Raw genomic sequence first — 17,303 nt, 5'->3', positions numbered from 1 at the left:
CAGGTTTCACATGGATCGGTGAAGCAGTTTCAGAGAAGGGATATATATTTTTTTTTAATCAACATTTTTGCCTGGTATACCACTTCACTTATGACGTCATCATTATCATGCTCGGCGAGGATGCCCAGTCGGCGACTGGCTTTGTAGGCCAACTTTGAAGTGTGGTTTGCCCAAGAAAGATCACAGCTGAGAGTGAGACCTAGAAGTTTGAGTGAACTTCTTCAAGAGTGTTGGAGAGACAGAGACAGAGACAGAGACAGAGACAGAGAGAGAGAGAGAGAGAGAGAGAGAGAGAGAGAGAGAGAGAGAGAGAGAGATGTGTTAGGATTGAAAGATATATTCCAATCTGACCAGATGAGATTTTTTTTTCAAGGTCTGAATAGAAGGAAGAGGCTGCTGCCTGTCTGTCTGTCTGTCTGAAGGATGAGGGATGTTTCGGCAGAGGGTGGAGTCATCAGCAAATACATAAAGGGGATTTTCCGGAGAGACAGAGAGATCATTGATGAAGAATAGGAATCGGACTACACCCAGAACACTGCCTTGGGGAACTCCAGCCTAAACGGGGAGAGATGAAAGGACTCCGTTGAGAGCCACACATTGAGTACGAGATTAGAGGAAGTCTGGGGGCCTTGTATGGACTTGGCCTTTGGATAACAAAGGCAGTTTGTACGGCAAGGCAGGGTGCCAAACTGCATCAAAAGCAATGGCCCTCTTATCATGCTACCTGATCTCAGGCAAGACTACAATCCAAAATTATTTCTAACCCTTTACATGATGACAATCTATCCACAAGGTTTGATTCGCAGTTCCCATGGATTTTTCGTTTTGCGATTCAATATGACGAGCTACGTGTGAGCACAGATGTCTGCTCAGCTATGGCTACGTCAGTTCACTCCGCAAAAATAGGCCCATATCAAGTCAGCATAATTTCAATCATAAGTTCAATCAAATGCAGATTCAATCGTAATTGCACATCAATATTGGCCGAAAACCAAAGAGATTTGATGGTTACACATTACTATTCATTTTACATGCCAGAGATGATAAAGACATTGTGAATGCTTAGTCTTCTTCATCATTGAGATGAAGAGATGAGATGAAAGGGATGGTCACATGAAATTGTGGCCTTTGAGGATGAATCTCTTGAGATACTGGAAATGTTGCATTTCATGCTCAGGGTAGGCCGGGAGAAGTGGGAGGGAGTTTTAATGATGCTCGAAGGGATCTTTTTAAATAATATGATTGTTGTACGAACTTAATGTTAACCGAGGACTTCATTTACGAACTAGAACGGCACTCGGTAGAACGCGTACCTCTGCCTGCCTGAACAGTTTACGTTTTGCATCCTACTGATGGGTCAACCTGAACTACAATCTAATCATTTCGTCCTTGTCACATAGCCAAGCTCTCCACCAAATTTCCTCCAAATCCATCTACAACTTTTTGAGATATCCTGTTCACAAGCAGACAGACAAACAGACAGGGGTGAAACATACCGTCCATAAGCATAAGGTAATCAGAAGGGGAATAAGCTGATAGAGACTTACGGAACTGGTTCCTTTCCAGCAACTGTGATGGCAAGAACCCCCGCAAAGCAGCCATATTCTGGGTAACCTCCGCAGCGGTTTCGTGAACCCCCATCAAGGAACTGGGGGTAGAAGTCTTATCATTTTGGAATATTTCATCCCCTCCCAGGAAGTCTTCAAAACCCATCAGGGTGGGTTCAGCCCCCGTGGCTACACATCCACTTGATGCCTCAGCTTCTCCCCCAAACGCTGCCTGCCACTGTGCCGAAAAGCCCATATCACCGCTCTCACTGGTAGATGGCTCGTTGAATATTTTCTGGAGCAAAGTTTGTTCTTTTTGAATCGTTTCATCGCTGTCTGGCTCCAACTGCCCCATCGTCTCAAATTGGTCTGTAGAAACAATAAAAATCATTAATACTCCACGTAAATAGGCCCACATCAAGTAAGCATAATTTCAATCACAAGTTCCACCAAATACAAATTCAATCATAAGTGCACATCGATATTGCCCGAGAACCAAAAAGATTTGACATTTAAACAATACGGGGAGATTGGAGAAATGACGGATGAGATGGGCTGGACACTTGCTGCGGATGGGGGAAGGTAGGAGGAAAAGAGGTAGACCACGGTTGAAATGGGAGGATTGTGTGAAGAGGGACATCAGTAAGGTGGGGTGGATGGAGAGTGGAGAAAGTTGGAGGAGGACAGAGGGAAGTGGAGGAGTATTGAGGTCAAGGTAGGGCAGAAGCTTGGTGCCATCGGACCTTACACCTTATAAAGAGCAGAGGAGGAGCAGAAGAAGATTAGTGATATCTTTTCCAAGTACAGTACCTTAAAGACATACCATCATAACTGGAGAGTCTACCTCCGACACACCAACAATTAATTGATGAAGTACACTTCATAAAGTAATTCACTCATAACACTTGCATTTAGTAATACAATATGTACAAAGCAAAATGTGCTCAAGGGAAAGGAAAATGTTAAGAAAGTAGAGCAATTTGACTGTGTCTCCAATAAGTCTCTGCTTAGTCCCTGCCCATGGCAACGGGTAGATACACTAGTTCACTGTCCTAAAAATAAACAAGTTTATTTAAATCCCTTCAGCTGTTCTCAAGTATCACATTTTTACCAGACATGACAGGTTTCACATTGATTGGTGAAGCGGTTTCGGAGAAGGGTTTTTTAAAATATCGGCTTTCAAGCTAATATGGCTGCCATACCACATGACATATGACATCAAAAATGTACATACACTCTGCATATGTATGGGTAGAGGATCACATTTGTGAAATTTCCTGTAAGGTTCGTTTTTCTATCCAAGATGGCTGCCAAACCACATGACCCACGATGTCATCATTTTCAAGCTTGATGCAGCAATGGAGTTAGATGACATTTGTAAAGTTTCAGAGATCATGTGCATGGAATTTACAGATTTTTAGGATAAGGGATTCGATTAAAACATTTATGGCTGGTATACCACTTCACCGATGATATCATTATCATGCTTTTGTTCCCCCATTGGGAGTTCTTGACAATGTGCCAAGTTTCAAATTTTTCCATTCAGTGGTTTGCAAGAAATAATTTTTTAATTAATAGCGTTTAATCAAAGATGGCTGCCATACCACGTGTCTTCAAAACCCAACGTCACCATTATCATAAAACATTCTGCATGGGTGTGGCTCCTACCCTGAAAGTTTTCTCTCAATCAAACATGTAGTTGCTGAGAAAAACGAGGTTTAGCCCGGACAGACGGACAACCCGAAAACATAATGCCTCCGGCCACCTTAGGGGGCGGAGGCAGAAAAAATACCAGGTAAAACTATCCATATTCCTGCCCACACTAAACTCATGGTCTTTTCTACACTCATTAACTCACTGCTCTATGCCCACCCTTCCTTTCCAGGCAATGTGTTTTCCTCCAATCTCTCTCAAACCACCTTTGATTTTTGTTCCACTTTTGTTGTGTCCTTCACTTGTTCATCCCGTGTCCTTCACCTCCACTTGCTCCCATTATTTAAGTCACCCATTCTTCCTCAGTGTCCCTCTACCCAGATGTTGATGTGTTTCCACTGTGTTTTACACTGGTCGGATATTTCCAAAAGTTGCCAATCAATGAATCCACGGGCGTTTCTTTGAGAAAGTCGGCAACATCTTTTTCTATGTGTTTTTGTATGCTGAATCCAAAAAACAATGTTGCCAAGCTGAATTTTGAAGGTAACATACTGTTACGTGCTCCTCCCCGACCCATGGTCATGGTCATTGTCATGGTGTACCTCCGAGCCCCGAGAGGAGTCACGGCAGAAAAATGTGTTGTTCTGTATGTCAAAGATCAATGGAGAAGCCACCGCAATTGTTACTCACAAACAAATATTGTATTAAGATCACACAAGAATAACAGTACAACAATAATAGTAATCAAAAGTACAATCAATATGTCCTATGATGGTACCATCAGTTTTGTGATATATAACTCACTGTGCTCCCAGTGAGTGAAACAAGAACATCCCCAATGTCTCTTATTCCCGGCTTCAAGCCCAAAGATGCTTCGCTCCCACGATCGCCAGAACGATGTCCAATCGAGACCAGAATCCCGTGCGGATGGCATGTACAGTCACACAGCCCAAAAGCTGCACAAAGGCGCCCTCAAGGCGACTGGGAAATCACAGCCTCGGGTACGGACTTTCACGGCTCACAGTCAGTGAACCGCAAATGAATCTTCAAAAGCCACGGTGCACACACACACACACCAGATACGTCTGAAAGTGGTGAAAACGGCTGACGAAGCAAAGAAACCTTGCTCGACGCGCAAAGCGCGCAAGTCAAAATGGCCGACGACCCGTTCTTGAGACGTAATGGCCCGACGATAATTCTCCTCTGAATCCACCGCCAAAAACCTGACACGCAGGTTGATCGGTCACAGCGATGACAACTCTGTCGCAGGAATCCCTTTCCCGGGAACCCAAAAGTTCACTCGTGACTCTTGCTCGCCAACGTTCGCTCCAGACCGCAAGTAGCTCGGCTCCTTCTTGTCCGACTCACTCTCTCCGCCCTCTTTTTCTCCTCTTCCTCTTCGTCGTCTGGTTCCCGATCCGGTTTCCTGTTTCTTTTAACATTAACTTTTTTACCTTTTGAAAACAGTTCATGAACAATAAACCTTTTGAAAACAATAATAGTACGTACATGGAATCAGAAATATTTACAGTGGATAAAAACCACCACAACAGAAGTGACGAATCCGTAACACATACCCAAAATGACAAAATTCAAAATGGCCACCAATTCACACTAGAAAGCTTATATTTCAGCTACTAAACAATGTAGAAAGTTGATTTTGGTGGCTATACCCACATTTTTGGGGACAAGAAAGTTGCTCGAGCCAAAATAAATTCTTATTATGGCCACCATCTAAAATAAAATAAAACTATAAATTTCGAGATCCTATTCACAAGAATAATGCATCTACATTTGCAACCCTGTATGAAATAAAGATACAAGACAAGAACACTGCCAAGCAGACCATTCTTAAAGTAGATCGAAGTATCCTGCACCGTCTCCTTGTTGCTTACCAAGGTGGTCGGGAAGTCAACATGGAAGTAATATCATGACATGAACTCATGCCAGTACCATTATCACTTTGTGAAATGAACAAATCCCTCAGAACTGGTACAAAGTCAATATTGGCCGATGTCTTGACACAGCATGTTACTTGCCCACCATCAATCACACTTGAAGGAGAATTCAATCAATCATCATCAATCACACTTGAAGGACAATTGGATTGATTAGTGATGGCCAAGCACTGGTTGTAGCACTTGGAAAGCCAGACAAGGCCAAAACATTTGGTCATGTGGCAGATGCATTTGTGAAATGTGTGTTGCAAAAAAGAAGTGCATACAAAAGGATCGATGTAGTATTTGACAGATACCGGAAAATATCAATCAAGGCATCCACACGATCAAGACGTAACAGAAGTAAGTACTCATGCTGTTCGTCGAGTCATCGAAGATCGCAATGTTCCCCTTCCAAACAATTGGGAAAGTTTTCTTGCTCTTCCTGAAAATAAAGCTGACCTTGCCAAGTTCATATCAGATGAACTGTTGCTTCAAACTCAAGATCAAGAGAAAACAATTGTTGTTGCTGGTGGTTTCTCTGATGAGGAAGACCCCTTTCATAAGCTTAAATCAAGGTCTCAATTTGACCAATCTCACAGCCAACCATGAAGAAGGGGATACTAGACTCATTTTGCATGCCATTCACATGAGCAAAGAGATGGCTATGGACAACATCGTTCTTGTTTCAAGGGATGTTGATGTCATTATTCTGCTGGCTCATCTGCATGAAATTTCCTGCATGTGCAAAGTGTGGTTGATGGCTGGGACATTGAGAAAACCAAAATACATACCCCTGCGTGAAGTGTTTGAGAAGCTGCCTAAAGGATCAGAGAAAGCCATTCTTCAATTCCATGCTTTGACCGGCACAGACACTACTTCATTTGTATATGGCCATTCCAAAAAAACAGCATGGGAAATCTTTTAGCATCACTTTGACCTTCTTTTGAATGTTGGATTGAGTGAACTGACAAGTGATGCTGTGAAACGAGCAGTGTGTTTCATGTGCAAGATTTACAAGTTTGCAGTGGATTCACTTGATGAGGCCCGCCATATGCTCTTTGCTCGCACTGACAGTCCAGAAAAGTTGCCACCAACAAGTGATGCCTTCAGTTTCCATATGCAAAGAGTGCACTTTTAGGTGATGGTGTGGCGACAGGCAAATGTTGCCATACAGAGACTGCCCAAACCAGAAGATATGGGATGGCAAATTGAGCAGAATGATCTTGTACCCATCCTTATGTCTTTGGAGCCAATTCCCCAAGCTTGTTTGGAAATCATTCATTGCCAATGCAAAACTGGCTGCAGAAATCTCCGGTGCAAGTGCAGGAAAGCAAAACTTCCTTGTACTGGATTATGTACCTTTGCTGATGTTAACCAAGACCTCACATGCATAAACCAAACTTAAATCTGAAGACCTGCATAAACGTCTTGAATTCCATATGTATAGTAAAATAACTACACAACTATTGAATGAAATGTGAAAAGTTATCATCATGGCCAGATTTTTTGGCAGAATAAAAGTGGATGTATTACGACAAGAAATTATCTTTTGATGGCTTACAAGTTCTGATATATTAGAAATCATACCTGTTTGACCATGGTGGCCATCTTGAAATCCAAGATGGTGGCCATAATAAGAATTTATTTTGGCTTAATCAACTTTCTTGTCCCCAAAAATATGGATATAGCCACCACAATCAACTTTCTACATTGTTTAGTAGCTGAAATATAAGCTTTTTAGTGTGAATTGGCGGCCATTTTGAATTTTGTCATTTTGGGCATGTTAACTTCAAAATTCAGCTTGGCAACATCGTTTTTTGGATTCAGCATACAAAAACACATCGAAAAAGATATGTTGCCGACTTTCTCAAAGAAACGCCCGTGGGTTTACAATTATGAGAATACCGACCAGTCTATGTATAGCTCTGCCAGAAGCCCCGGCTGTGAACACAAAAACCCACCCTTCTCTCCTACTGAAACATTAACTCCCCCTCCCCCCTTCCACTTTGATTCTTTGCCAGACTGTAAACTCCATCATTGTCATCTTACTATAATTCACCAAATATACGTCCGTCTGTTCCCAGGTACCGCAAAAACGGCTGAATCGATCGCAACAAAATTTTGGGTGGGTAATCCTGGGACCCCCTGGAGTATAATAGGCTATATTGGTTTTCCAATTATTTTTCCAATTTTTCCAGTTTTTCCAAACACGATGGAATAATATTTACCGATATGAGCAGTGATGTGGCTTTTATTGAAATTCTACAAATACTGTTTAGATTTTGATGATTTGCGTGTGATATGATTTAACGGATGTTTATATAAATCGTTTAAAATTAAAAAAAAAAGCCTTCAATTTCTGATATTTTGCCTTTTCATTTGGGCCCCGCAATTGAAGCCCCGCCCATAGGGCGGGTACCGTTGCTAGTCATTCAAACTCTATTTGTCAAACCAATCAAATTTGCCAATCATCGTCAAACTGTAAACTCCATTTGTCAGACTCCATCATTCTGCTCCTCAATGGTCCTCAAGTCGTACAAAGAAAAAAAAACATTTCAGGTGGACATTTTTACAATTTGAGGAAACACCATTGCATTGTAAGATAGTGACTTGTTACACAATGAAGTAAGACAAGCCATACGCATCGGCAATGGCCAGGTTTGCTGCTTAAGGATGTAACTTTACTACACGATAATACTCACCCTCACACAGCTTTTATTACTTGGAATTAAAGTCATTAATCAGCAGTTCAAGGTGCACTCGCATATTACAGACAGGTTGTAGATTCGCCCGGTTACAACAAATTAAAAGATTTCCATTGTTTTTATTCGATAGTGAAGCAAATGCAAACTTGAAAGTTACTTTGGGGGTTGCGGAGGAGGAGAGGGCTGCAGAAGGTTGTTCCATTTCACATTCCTGCAGATGGCAAACGCCTTACAAGATGATTGGGGGACTGCATAAAACCTCTTAAGTTTCTGCCTGAATTATCATTTGAAAAGAAAAACAAATTTTAAAAAACTAGTGTTTTGGGAAACCAGGCTGCCTCCATTGGACGTTTCCTTGGATGTCAGAAGAAAGAGAATATACCTGCACATCGCAATGACAACAAAAGTACTCTGACCTTTACAAAAGTACAAAAGTACTCATCTTCGATAATTTCCCAATATTTGACATGCTGTAAAAAAAAAAACTAGTACGATTTCTTTAAAAATGGTTTTGATCCCTTCCTATGACTCCCCCCTCTATACTGCTAAATGCTGCGACTTCAGCATTTGAATGATGGCTGCTCCATCTAATACTATATTGGTGACACTAGGAGCTTCTGATTGCGCATTGGAAAGGCCTTCCAGACACGTCAACAAGTCACTCTTGGTGCCTAGGTGAAGTCTCCCTGCCTCAGAGAGTGCTGGTGGGCATCCTTGGTTCTCGTGTCGAAAGAATTCATCAAGATTTGCATCCCGAGTCTGACAGCCGATATACAACCGAGAAAATAATTCCATGTCACTCTTCAGCGAGGCAAACTGTTGCTTTCCCTTAGGTGCTTTGTCTATAGGGGTGTCTAAAAGTGGTAGCTTATTATGGTGAAGTACATCATCGATTGACTTGGTCCTGTCTAGGAGACGTTCCTTTGTGAATTGATCAAACTGTTCTTGGCCTAGGTTCTTGGCAGTACGGACTGTCTTCAATACTAAAGGGCCTGCAATTTCTTTGGTATCAAGGACAAGTAAGTCTTGGCTCTCCTCATCAAAAGGGTTGCCCAGTTCCTCGATTACACTCAAGTGAACGAACATCTTTTGCAAAGGATTTCTGTACACTGGATGTTTGATCATGGTGACATAAGTCTACTCGTTTTTCCCAGTGAAGCTCCACATTCTCGAATTCCTGAATAACTCTGGCAACCTCTGGGCCAGCAATCATCCACCGCCGCAGAGCACTTGGGTTATCTGTGAGGCCAATCGCCCCTCCGTCACCCTTGATGCAAGCATTATACTGTTCATGTGCTTGATCAATAGTGATGGCTGAGATTACCCGTTTGGTCTTCTGCACCGTAAAGTGACCAGCACTAAATTCTCTGTAAACGTCTGGCTCTGGGTGTTGCTTTGACAGTTGAGCCATATCTCTCAGATGCACTGGTATCCAGCACGCATAGTTTGTGTGATCTAGTGCATAGAACCATGGAGTCAGTTCTGTCAGTGCATCCAGATACTTAGTAAAATTGGCTTCTCGTATGGAGTGCACATAGATTAGAATGCAAATTTCCAGTGCCATTGTTGTTGCCCAGTACTGAAACTGTGGGCAATTCTGTTCTCTGTCATTACACCAGGCATCAAAGTCCACTGGGGTCTCTCCATCTTCTGTATTGGCAACACTATAGTGGTTATAGGCTCGATGTTGCAGAATGTATAAGGCAGCAGCTGTGATTTGGTGTGCCCTTCTTGTACGTGTAACATGTGCTGCCTGGAGGAAGGAGTCTGCTGTTCCTGCTGTAGTAATCTCTGCTTGTACCAGTGCTTGTACCCATCCACTTCCACATAGCCAGTCACCCACAGTCTTCAGAGCTGCCATCTCGATGTGGAGACCACCGAACATCACCACAAATTGATCTTCTCCATATTTCTCAGGCCACTTCCACTGGATCTGTTTGGCGAGAGCATATAGCGGCTGGTCAAATGTCAGCACTGGTGATTGGCCTGTGTTCAGATGTTCGATAGCATTCTTCACTACATCCATTGAGTGTTTAATCATAGACACAGTGTGAGCACACACCTGGAAAAGGGGGAGTAAGGCAGTGGGTGTGATGATTCGATGGCTTGCATGGTATGCAGCCCATGATATGTTCTCAAAGTCCTTCTCTTCGTCATCATCAAGGACATGTCTCGTGTTTTACAACAACCTGTACTGTTGTTCGGTATGGGTCTTGAAATTACTCCTTCGCAGGGAGGTGACATGGGTAGCCGGAACAGTAGATTCCTTGATGCTGGATGTAACAGGCGGTACATCAGCATAGAAATGTGGTAGATCACCAACCGTCTTCGAGCCAACATTGCCTCCAATTATGACAATACCATGGTCTACTCCAGCATCTGCGCAAGCGGGATGTTGCAGCAATGAGATTCCTGTTCCATGGAATGAGTCTTTGGCTGTGGTTGCACTCGGATTGTGGTCAATATTGTCCACAGCAGCAGTTGTGAATATGTTGCCACGCATGGTGGTTGAACAAACCACTTGCTCCATGCGAAAGCGTTGGCAGACATTGTTCCCCATCTCAGCAGAGAGGCACAGCACGCGGTCATATGAGATGCTAAGGCCGAGATTGAATAGCCTGTCTACCAGTTCTTTCTTACGAGTTTTTGCATGCAGCATTAGCCCAATGTATGTTGGAAGAGGCGTTTCCTCAGAGGTATCGTGTCTGACTGATGGAGTAGTGTTTTTCTGGGTTTGCCTGTGCTTGACAGTTATATTTCAGAAGCTGGGCAACAGCCAGTGTTTGCTGGTGTCGAAGACACCAGGCTTTGGTCCTTGATGCTGGGACCCTTCAGCACCATGCTTACTAAGGCAAGCAAAAGTTTTGGCACAGAGTTCTCCTGGCACCTTTCATCAATGACCCATTGAAAGGCACTGAGTCTTCAAACATGTGTTGACGTACAATGTGTGCAGCACGTGCAAGGTGAACAGCGTCACTATCAATGTCCCCATCACAGGCTTTGCCTAATGCAGCACCGATATCTTCATCAAATACCAGCACAACATCTCTCCCCTTACTCTGAGCATGCAGGTCTGGGAACTGGGCCAAGAGTCTTTGCTTCAGTCGTGTGGTATTTACTCTTTTGTCGTGCGCAACTCCCAACTGTTCCATTCTTGACATGTAGAGATGTGCCAGATCAGAAAGCTTAAAGACTGGTGCAGTTCCTGATTCCAGGCGAGTTTCTTCAATGTACATCACAAGTTCACCAAAGGCGATTCCGGAAATTACACGTTCGCTATCTGTCCCTTGCTGTGCATCTGTCTTGACCTTTCTTGCGCGATTGTATAGGGCCAGCAAACACTTTGTGTGGTATTTGGCTTCCAATGCCATCATGTCACCCATACTGAGCCTGGCCAATAGCTCAGTATCCTCAACAACTGCTGCACTTGCCCGTACATTGCGGTCAATCTGAAATGTTGAAGCCTCTGATCAGATCAGAGCAGAGCTTTTATCCCATGTGGATACGATAAAATGTGGTACTGTACGCCAGCGTTCAGCATTGCTCGTCAGAATCTACAAATATCACAGGTTGCAGAGTTAGCGGCCAAAGCAGTGACGGAAAGACAAACTATGGCCAGAAGTGTGTGAAGCCCAGGCCAAGTGAACCACGACTGACTGGTGAGAAAAGATTCCAAGATGACCGTGTGCAGAGCAACAGAAAATCGCATTGGACCATTGGAGAGCAATGTGAGTGCGCCAAGTTTGAGAGCGTAAACTTCATCGTAACCATGATGGTGAGCCACCGACAGCTGGGTCTCTTCGGAATTGTGTCTCCATGGAGAGTGGTGCTTCCCTTTGTCCCATAACACACTATTGCCTTTCAGCCACAAGCAGTTGTGAAACTACAACCATCGGAGTATGCCACAGTCCCATGGTGGTCTGCAGAACCAGATGCTGTGACAAGTCTTTAATCTCTCAAGTCTTTTTTCTGCAGTGACATTGCCCGGCCACCAACACAGCTCACGCGTAACCTGGACTGCCAACCGGTTTGATTCTTCTCCGTCCCTCATTCCTAGTGTCATTCTCCAGAGACCAGTACAACATAACACTAAACACGCTCCCATGGAGGACATTTATGTGCCTGTCACCATATGCCTGTTGTTACATTTGTACATTAAAGTACTGTACTTGCTTAACGTTAGGGTTAGGAAAGTTGAGATTACCACTTTTGTTTTCTTGGTTCCTTTTTAACTGCATTTTCATTTTGATCTGTGATTTAATAGTTATAAAGATGTCTATTTTTGTATATCAGGCATACTGGTACTTGTCCATATCCAATTAGCTTCTTATGCCATTTGGCATAATTTGTTTGGCTAGAGCCATCCACATTGGGGCATGGTTTAACCGTGCCTTCCCAGATTTGGACTTCCGAATGGCATATGTGCTGTCTCCATCCTCAATTGCACGATAGCTATATTTGAAGCTGTCCATTCATGCAACTTTGCTTATTAATTTCTATTTTCTAAATTACATCTCAACTAGAACAGCACTCGGTAGAGGGTATACCTCTGCCAGGCAGAACAGTTTACGTTTTGTATCTCACTGATAGGCCGGATCTGGATTCGGACCTGAACCAAAATCGAATCAGCTTGTTCTTGTCACCTAACCAACTCATCCACCAAGTTGTCAGAAGTAGTCAACAACTTTTTGAAATATCAAGCTACATATCGTTTTCAGCCCCATCTCTCAATGGTGAAGAAGAAGTTTGGCAAGTGTGTGTGTGTGTGTGTGTGTGTGTGTGTGTGTGTGTGTGTGTGTGTGTGTGTGTGTGTGTGTGTGTGTGTGTGTGTGCCAATTTCAAATATTCTCGTATTCCGGATTCAGATCTTCACCAAAATAAAGTCAAATCGTGTTTGTCACACACCCACCCTGACCACCAGGTTTCATCTGAATCCGTCTATAAAATTTTCAGATATTATGCTACATATCGTTTAGGAGCCTGGTGTTGGCTTAGCGGTTAGGGTGCCGGCTTGGGATCCTAGGATCCTGGGTTCGAATCCCGGTCGATCGCTGAATTAACGACAGGGGGGTTGACTCAGCCTGTCATCCTTCCGAGGTCGGCAAATCGAGTACCAGCTTGCTGGGATGAATGATCACGGTGTGTACCCCGGCTTAGAATAGGTACGCGGTATCCCTGCACATCGTAAGAGGCGACTAAGGGTTGGCGTCAGGAAGGGCATCTGGTCATAAAAAATAATTGCCTCAAACAGGGAACCATGATTGTCATGGGGCCCGCAAGGCTAACCCCCGCTCTAGCGGGGAAAAATGGCCTTAAAACGATCATTCATTCATTCATTCATGCTGCATATCGTTTATAGCCCTATCTCTTAATGGTGAAGGATCACATTAAAAATGATAGGATCCAGATCTTCACCAAAATCTAATTATTTCTTCCTTGTCACACACATTCGGAATTTAATCCGAATCCGTCCATAACTTTTTGTGATGTCCTGTTCACAGACAAACAAACAAACAGACAGAGACAGACAGACATGGGTTAGAATATAAAAGGTAATTACAATGCACCACTTTGCAAGCCTAAAACATTCACTTAACACTCTGGCTCATGTTTGCGTCATGCTCACTCAGCACTCTGGCCTTTTCATGGGTGATGCAAAGTAAACCGTGATTTCTTATTTTACTACTTGTGAAAACTGGTGTTGAGATGAACATTTTTCATTTTACACAAAATGATGTGTTACATGGCATGCCAAGAGCTTTGCAAGTCGTTTGTTGTGCCAAAAGGAAGTTACCTGTTAGTTTTGATTCACTCACTATTTACTCCACTATGAGCGCAATAAATGTTCGGTTTTGTAATGACTTTGTGCCTCATTTTTGCCCAAGTCGTATTTGATTGGTTATCTACGACTGCACAAGTCAGCCAGCCAAATTAGAAATGAGTAGCATGTGTGTATTCACAGCATATTCATATAACTATTTATTTTTAATTCCTGCTGGCACATATGGAATGTTACCTTTGTTGAGATTTTTGTAATGTCCAGAAACTAAAGTGAAGATAAAGTGAGGAAGGAGTTTGTTGGTAGTGGAGATGGAAATGTGTATATACATAAATAATGGTTCTCGAAAGAATGCGCAATCCTGTGCGATGCTCTCCTGCAATTTGTCTTTTTACAATTGCCAAAATTGGGAAATTAAATAGTGTCCCATGACTTTTGTCTCTGATCCCAAAATCATTTGACGTGCTTCATACACCGATGTCACTGCAGGAGAGCACCTAATGCACCATCCATTTTTACAAGCACCGAATGTAAAATAATTGCATCGAGTCATTTTTGAGTTGAGGCTCCCAAAGTACAAGCGCTCAGGTGGGCTGGCATCCGGTTGGCAGTTAAGAGTTGAGAAACCTACATTCTGTTTGTGGGGACAAAGTCCGTCAGGAAAGTAGTACAATAATTATATCGTTGATCCTTTGCTCCAACTCTACATCTGCCATTTTGTAATGTATTTATTTAATTCATGCCATTAATATGTGACATCCAGAAAGACTGCGATTTTATGACAAGAAGGCAGGATTCACTCAGTGGATCTAGTAGCGGAGACCATTGTTATCCCCACTGTGTTTTTTTTTTTTTAACAGGGGGACATTGTTGTCTGTCCGTCCGTCCGTCTGTCTGTTTCACTATCTCCTCCTGAACGATTGAGCAGAAAATCACCAAAGTTGGTAGTTATGATCACCAACATGGCAAGAAAATGCAAGAGCAGCATCATTTTTAGCCTCACCACATAGCATGGGGTCAAAAGGTCAAATAAATGAGATTCGAAGGATTTAGATGCATCTCTAGCGGCCATTACAAGGCTTTTGTCATACTCCGCACACTTACCCACACGTGGAGCGAAAAGTTTTGATCACTGCATTTGAAAACCTTCACATCAGTTTATCTTTTTCCAGGTTGAAAAAAAAACATCTTAAACACCAGAAATGGAGAGATCTTGCAGAGCTGCTCATTTTAACCTCCAAGTATATACCCTAATCAACGGAAATCCAGTCAACGAGAGGGTGTCCCATGGGGGCCTCAATACACTTTAGGTAGTTAAGAAACCCACTTGCAAACTAGGAAGAAACGAGGAAGATTGTTGCAAATACAAACTCCATCTTATTGCTTTTAATATTTGATGGGGTGTGGGGGGGGGGGGGGGGGGATGTAGATTTTTAACAGTTGTTTTCAATAATTACTTTCTACACTCGATAGGTTGAGATGGATGCTGTGAAGAGAAGCAGTTTGAGATGGTTTGGTCATGTGTTGAGGAAGGATCAAAGTGACTGGTTGAGAAGAGTGATGGAAATGGGGAAGACCGAGAAAGACTTGGCTAAAGATGGTGGAAGAAGAAATGTGGGCATGAGGGCTAACAAGGAGAGATGCAGAAAATAGGGCAAGATGGAGAAGATTGTCATGGGGACCGCAAGGCTAACCCCCGCTCTAGCAGGGAAAATGGCCTTAAAATGCCTGTTGTTGTTGTTGTTCAGTCGACAATAATCCGATTTTGATTTTAGTCGATTTTTCAACACATCCATTTGTATTTGTCCAGTAATTAAGTTCAAGTAAATTTTGATCTTACCCATTACTTCACTTTGATTTTCAGCCTCCAATGAAATGAGTCTGGAAATAAAACACAAGGTGAAAAATGCAAGAGCACTTGTCATGGTTTTCCTTAGACAATTACAAACTTGTTGAGGATTATGTTGAAAATGCGCATTGCGGAACATTACGTGTCGTCCTTTTTCATGTCCTGTGTTTTAGGCTTTCCATCATTTTTGTCTTGGGACACCTGTTCCAACATCTTCTCGAAAGGATCTTGTAGATACTGAAATGACAAGGTGAATTAAAAAATCAATTTACACAATTATTGAAATATCAAGACAGAAAGCGATACGAGGCAAAATTAATGTTGGTATGTGATACATGTTTCAAATCGAACTTAAAAGTCAGGACATTCGGTGGAGTGATACCTTTTTTGTTTCTGTGTAGACATCAACATCAAAGTGAATGGATGGGGGGAGGGGAGGAAACCCAGGATGGAAGGTTAATATGCTAACAATGGGACACAACAGGTAAATGTGAGACACAGAGATGAATAGGTTAAGTGAAAGCAAAAACGATGAAAGACTGAGCTGACATATTGAAAGACTAGAACGGTACTCAGTACCAGGCAAAAGAGTTTACGTTTTGTATCCAACCGACGGGCCAGATCTGCATCCGGACCTTAACTAAAATATAATCGGCTTGTTCTTGTCAAACACCCAACCTGTCCACCAAGTTTCATTCAAGCCCATCTACAACATTTTGAAATATATATATATATTGTTTTTTGGGACTGTCTCTCAATGGTGAAGAATTACTTTAAAATTTTAATATTCTCTTATCCGGATCCAGATCCTCACCAAAATCGGGACGCTTCATCCTCGTCACACACACTCAACCTGTCCACCAGGTTTCATCAGAGTCCGTCCACAACTTTTTAAGATGTCATGCTATGTATCATTTTTGACTGCATGTTGCCATATTCCTCGCCTCCAAGCTGTTTAGCCTGGGTTTGAATCCTCACCCAGCTATAAACTGTCATCCTGGTGTTTCACAGGCAGGGCGATTCATCAACGTGTGTGCCGTCCCTCAGATGGACGTTAAACTGGGAGTCCCGTCTGCCAGCATTCTTTGGTGGACATTAAAAATTCCTCGGTGTCCTTCGCGAAGAGTAGGCGAGCTATCGCGAGCACCATGTCCACATTCCAAATTCTTGCGTTGACCAACAAAGGGCATTGCATCAGCGGCACAGCCACGCCCTCAGCAAATGATGCCAATGCCCCCATATCCTTGTGCTGCATATGAAAGAACAAACTATTGCCATATTGGATGGGATTCAATTACAAATTTGATCTGCTGGTTGCATCATTACTGAGGCAAGCCTGAGCTACTGATGCATGCACTAATACATGAGGGTAACAATTTTGAGTTTGCACTGGGTGCCTGCGATAACTCGCCTGCTTTTAGTCCAAAGATCATAGAATCTTTACCACCATTAGATACTGCTGGTAGACGCAGCACACTCATCGACGAGACATCCTGTCTGCAATGTGCCAATCCGACAATTTGCAATCAGGCTGAGAATTGATCCAATACTAGATGCAAGTGCAGTGAAGAGGAGTGGAAAGTTTAGCTTTAATGAAGCTTGACAAGGTAGGGATAGTGGAATAACGTCTGTTACCTCCTGAGAATATGGAAAAGCAAATCATCATGGGGATAATGAATGCACAAATAACAATAATATGGTACAGCATGGAGTGCATACCAACTTGTCTGTGGTGGTAATGTATCAACTAGATGATGGTTCAGTATAAAAATATTTACAATTCCTGCTAGTACATGTGGAATGCTACAGGGTAGAGAGGGAGGCAACCAA

General features: G+C 42.8%; 2 protein-coding genes across 5 annotated transcripts in view; one reads left to right on the top strand and one right to left on the bottom strand.

Moving 5' to 3' along the window:
- The window catches only part of LOC137433934 (glucocorticoid-induced transcript 1 protein), a 261,907-nt gene extending 246,371 nt beyond the window's left edge, over positions 1-15,536 (top strand). Inside the window, exon 8 of the mRNA XM_068126436.2 lies at positions 15,098-15,536. Within this exon, the coding sequence (XP_067982537.2) occupies positions 15,098-15,116 (19 nt within the window). The 3' untranslated portion in view covers positions 15,117-15,536. The remainder of the gene's footprint in view (positions 1-15,097) is intronic.
- Positions 1-17,303, bottom strand: part of LOC137433933 (islet cell autoantigen 1) — a 64,404-nt gene that overhangs the window by 16,212 nt on the left and 30,889 nt on the right. For all 4 annotated transcript variants that reach the window (XR_013624788.1, XM_068126432.2, XM_068126430.2 and 1 more), the window contains exons 9-11: positions 15,616-15,710; positions 15,465-15,505; positions 1,548-1,916 (exon numbers count right to left, since the gene is read on the bottom strand). Coding sequence is in view for 3 of the 4 variants with exons in the window: in XM_068126432.2 (XP_067982533.1) it covers positions 1,548-1,916; positions 15,465-15,505; positions 15,616-15,710 (505 nt within the window). In the remaining variant the exon portion in view is untranslated. The remainder of the gene's footprint in view (positions 1-1,547; positions 1,917-15,464; positions 15,506-15,615; positions 15,711-17,303) is intronic.

This window comes from Myxine glutinosa, chromosome 10 (assembly GCF_964187855.1).
Source record: "Myxine glutinosa chromosome 10, kmMyxGlut1.1, whole genome shotgun sequence".
Classification (NCBI taxonomy): domain Eukaryota; kingdom Metazoa; phylum Chordata; class Myxini; order Myxiniformes; family Myxinidae; genus Myxine; species Myxine glutinosa.
The sequence above is the reverse complement of the archived record's forward strand: the minus strand, read 5'-3'. Positions and strand labels throughout refer to the sequence as shown.